The 2,958-nt window shown below is 46.9% G+C and overlaps 1 protein-coding gene across 1 annotated transcript; it reads right to left on the bottom strand.

Moving 5' to 3' along the window:
- Window positions 1-322: 322 nt before the first annotated feature.
- Window positions 323-2,359, bottom strand: LOC148037798 (F-box/kelch-repeat protein At1g26930-like). The gene is made up of 2 exons (XM_087676748.1): window positions 1,092-2,359; window positions 323-926 (listed from the first exon to the last, which is right to left on the bottom strand). Exons 1-2 carry the CDS (start codon window positions 2,056-2,058, stop codon window positions 733-735), a joined length of 1,161 nt encoding a protein of 386 aa, XP_087532874.1. The 5' UTR covers window positions 2,059-2,359; the 3' UTR covers window positions 323-732.
- Window positions 2,360-2,958: the final 599 nt, after the last annotated feature.

The following is a 2,958-nucleotide window of genomic DNA, read 5'->3' as shown; positions in this document are numbered from 1 at the left end:
TGGCTAAATACAGTTTTCAGTAACAATTGATGCTATCATGCCCACTAAACTGAGCAGCTCAGAGCGGAAACCACCTGTTCATTTCATTTAGCCACTGTCTACTTCTCCATTGACAGGAAAATGATTGAGACAAATTAGCATACCAACAGATATCTATCCTCACCGTGAAAAGGACACATGGTTATATCTCCACAAAAGACAAAGAAGGTCATGTTTTCTGGTGCACAAAACTTTCATGACTTGAGCACGCTATCAAAAAATTATATTCTCATATGGACGCATAAAAATTATCTGCAATGGAAAGAAAACATAAGTGATAACGTAGACATCACAAACCCCTTTGGAGTACAGCTTATCATTTCCATACATGTAAAGCTAACAGATAGTGCCAAGCTTGGACTTTTCTAACCAGGGAGTCAAACTCTCAAGCATAACTAAAATCTACAACAGTCACTTAGGAGTGTTCTTTAACAGATACGAAATGCTAATGACAAGTATACATCATCTTAAGGCCAATATGTACATTAGACAACTGGAGGAGATGGGATTGGAAGTAGCATCTAGCCATCACTAAATCATGAGATACCATGACATTGAGATGGAAGGGAATACTTTGATTGTTGTAAAATGATGTCGGGCCACAACCTTGTTGGTGGCTTATGTCTGTTACTTGAAGAGAGTCCTCGACATGAAATTCTTCAGAAATGACAGTTCCATAATTGTCCTTGTAGATCAGCACACCATAACAGCACAATTGTAAAGAAAGGTGTCTGTACCGCGTTGCCTTGCATCTAGCAATTGCCATTCTGGAACTCCGATATCTGGCCTTGGTTGCCAACAGAATACAGCAATGCCCTCCATTCCTTGTCGGAGAGGATCACTGATCCCACCCATGACAAACAACCTATCTCCAAGGGCCTTGAAAGCTATTCCCCAGCCATTAAGAAAATCAGCCCTCACAGGTAATGGCCCTAAATCCCTCCAAGTATTTGAAGACTTTTGATACACTTTCAAAAGGTTAGTGGCATTTTCAATTGCGTAAAGCTGGTTATTGACAACTGCAACTAGAGGAGGGGAAGGTTCGAAATTACCCATATGGGCTACTTGTGGTGCAAAGTACATGTTACTAATGATTCTCCAAGTTCGTGTGACAGGATTGTATTCTTCTCCACTCGAGATTGGCTGATGGTTTGCATCCTTCCCACCGATCACATAGAACTTCCCATCAAGGTAAAAACCTGAGCACTTTTGTCGAGGAATTGACATGGGGGGAAGTGGATCCCATCGACCTAGTACTGAATTATACCTCTCAGCTGTGTTCAGAACATTTAATCGAACAGGATCATCACTTGCTGCACCAAAGCCGCCTGCAACATAAGCAAACTCTCCACAGCTTGCAGATGCAAAAAGGCAGCGAGGAGTTAGCATGGTTGGACCTCTTTCCCACAGATTTGTTGCCAAATCATACCTATAGCATACAAAAGGGAAACCTTCTTTCCCAAGCCATAAAAGATGTGTTCCTGCAGACAATGATTCCCGATCACTAGCCTCAAAGCTAGGGTCTATGACAGGCACAGGGAGGTTCATCCAAACCTGTCTATTGGGATCAAAAGCAGTCCATCCTGCTCCACCAGTGAAAATGAAGACCCATTGCTCGACAATACCATACCTACGGCGAGCCTCGAAGATGGCATGGCTACGGACAAGATCTTTGTGCCGATGGCTAACCTCCGCCAATCTGATGATGGCTGAAAGGGGAGCTGCAGCGAGGCATCTGATGGCGGCTTCATCATCGAGGCCGGGCAGGTAAGGATGATGCTCCGGCTGTTCTGACTCCTGGTCAGGCTGACACAAGCACTTTGGCGACTTCTTCCGTCGCTTGTTCTCATCCCTGTTCCTGCTGCTATTCGCTGGTTCTAGCCCCTCGGTTGTGACCAAGACGATTTCAACGCAAAAGCCTTTTCGAAGGACGACGAGGCAAGGGAGCTCCTCCTCGCAGGGAGGCAGCTTCGGGCGTTGATGAAGGACAGGCAGAAGGCAGCCCTGGCCGTCCCGCATCTTTCCTCTCTCTCTCTCTCTCTCTCTCTCTCTCTCTGTCCGCGGGGTGCTTTTCTGTCAGAGGCCGGGAAAGCTCGCAATCCTTCTGCAGGCACGCCAAAAGAATTGAGTACAGCCTTAGGGAGGACGACGACAAACCCTAGCCATGTACAGAGAGGAGAGGACACGCACGAACCCTAGCCCGAACAAGACACTGTGGAAAAATGGAGGAGACAAGAGGCAGACAAAAGGGTGAGAACGACAAAAAAGAAGAGAAAATGATACAAAGGCACGGCAGGAATCCAACGAAGGAGAGAGAGGAGAAGAAGAAAAAGGGGAGAGAGAGAGAGCCGGGGGGGGGGGGGGGGGGGGGGAGCGAGAAGAAGAGAGGTAAAGACAAGAGGAGGGAAAAGGAGAGACGAGAGGAGAGAAAAAAGAAGAGAGAGAGGAAGTGGGAGGAGAGAGAGACCTCGCACAAACCGTTTTGCTTGGAAAGTGATCACTCAGCATTGCCCCTGCTGACGTGGGCCGTCCTGCTGACTCATCCTTCCATCAGTCGAGGACTTGGACCATAGCACCGAATCGACTTCGTACCTGCAAGGGCTAAGGGGCTGGTCTTATGGCTCATTAGAGCCTGCTAGTCACCCTCAAGGGTAGGTGGGGGTAGTGAGATCCTAGTGTCCCTTCGGTTTGGTTTGCCAAAGATTTGCAGCATGAGCCAGCCCACCAATTGTGGTTCTCGAACAACAATTTTGGTGCTTTGATTTAAAACCCATTTTATGAGGGATTGGATGTGACCATGACAGAACTCATACCACATAAATACATTCCTAGCCCCATTGCCCCTGGTACGACAAGCCTCTTACACCTTCAATGAAGACACGAGAAATTGAACCAAGCTCTTCGAATTTTTCCTTCATT

The sequence above is a fragment of the Lygodium microphyllum genome, chromosome 4 (genome assembly GCF_053477565.2).
Source record: "Lygodium microphyllum isolate KBCC chromosome 4, Lygodium_microphyllum_v1.1.10, whole genome shotgun sequence".
Taxonomy (NCBI): domain Eukaryota; kingdom Viridiplantae; phylum Streptophyta; class Polypodiopsida; order Schizaeales; family Lygodiaceae; genus Lygodium; species Lygodium microphyllum.
This window is presented reverse-complemented; position numbering and strand designations above follow the sequence as displayed.

Coding starts and splice junctions, on each gene's coding strand:
- LOC148037798 (XM_087676748.1), bottom strand. CDS start 2,058: ATGCGGGACGGCCAGGGCTGCCTTCTGCCTGTCCTTCATCAACGCCCG. Junction 927..1,091: donor ACCACAAGTAGCCCATATGG/GTAATTTCGAAC, acceptor GCTGGGGAATAG/CTTTCAAGGCCCTTGGAGAT.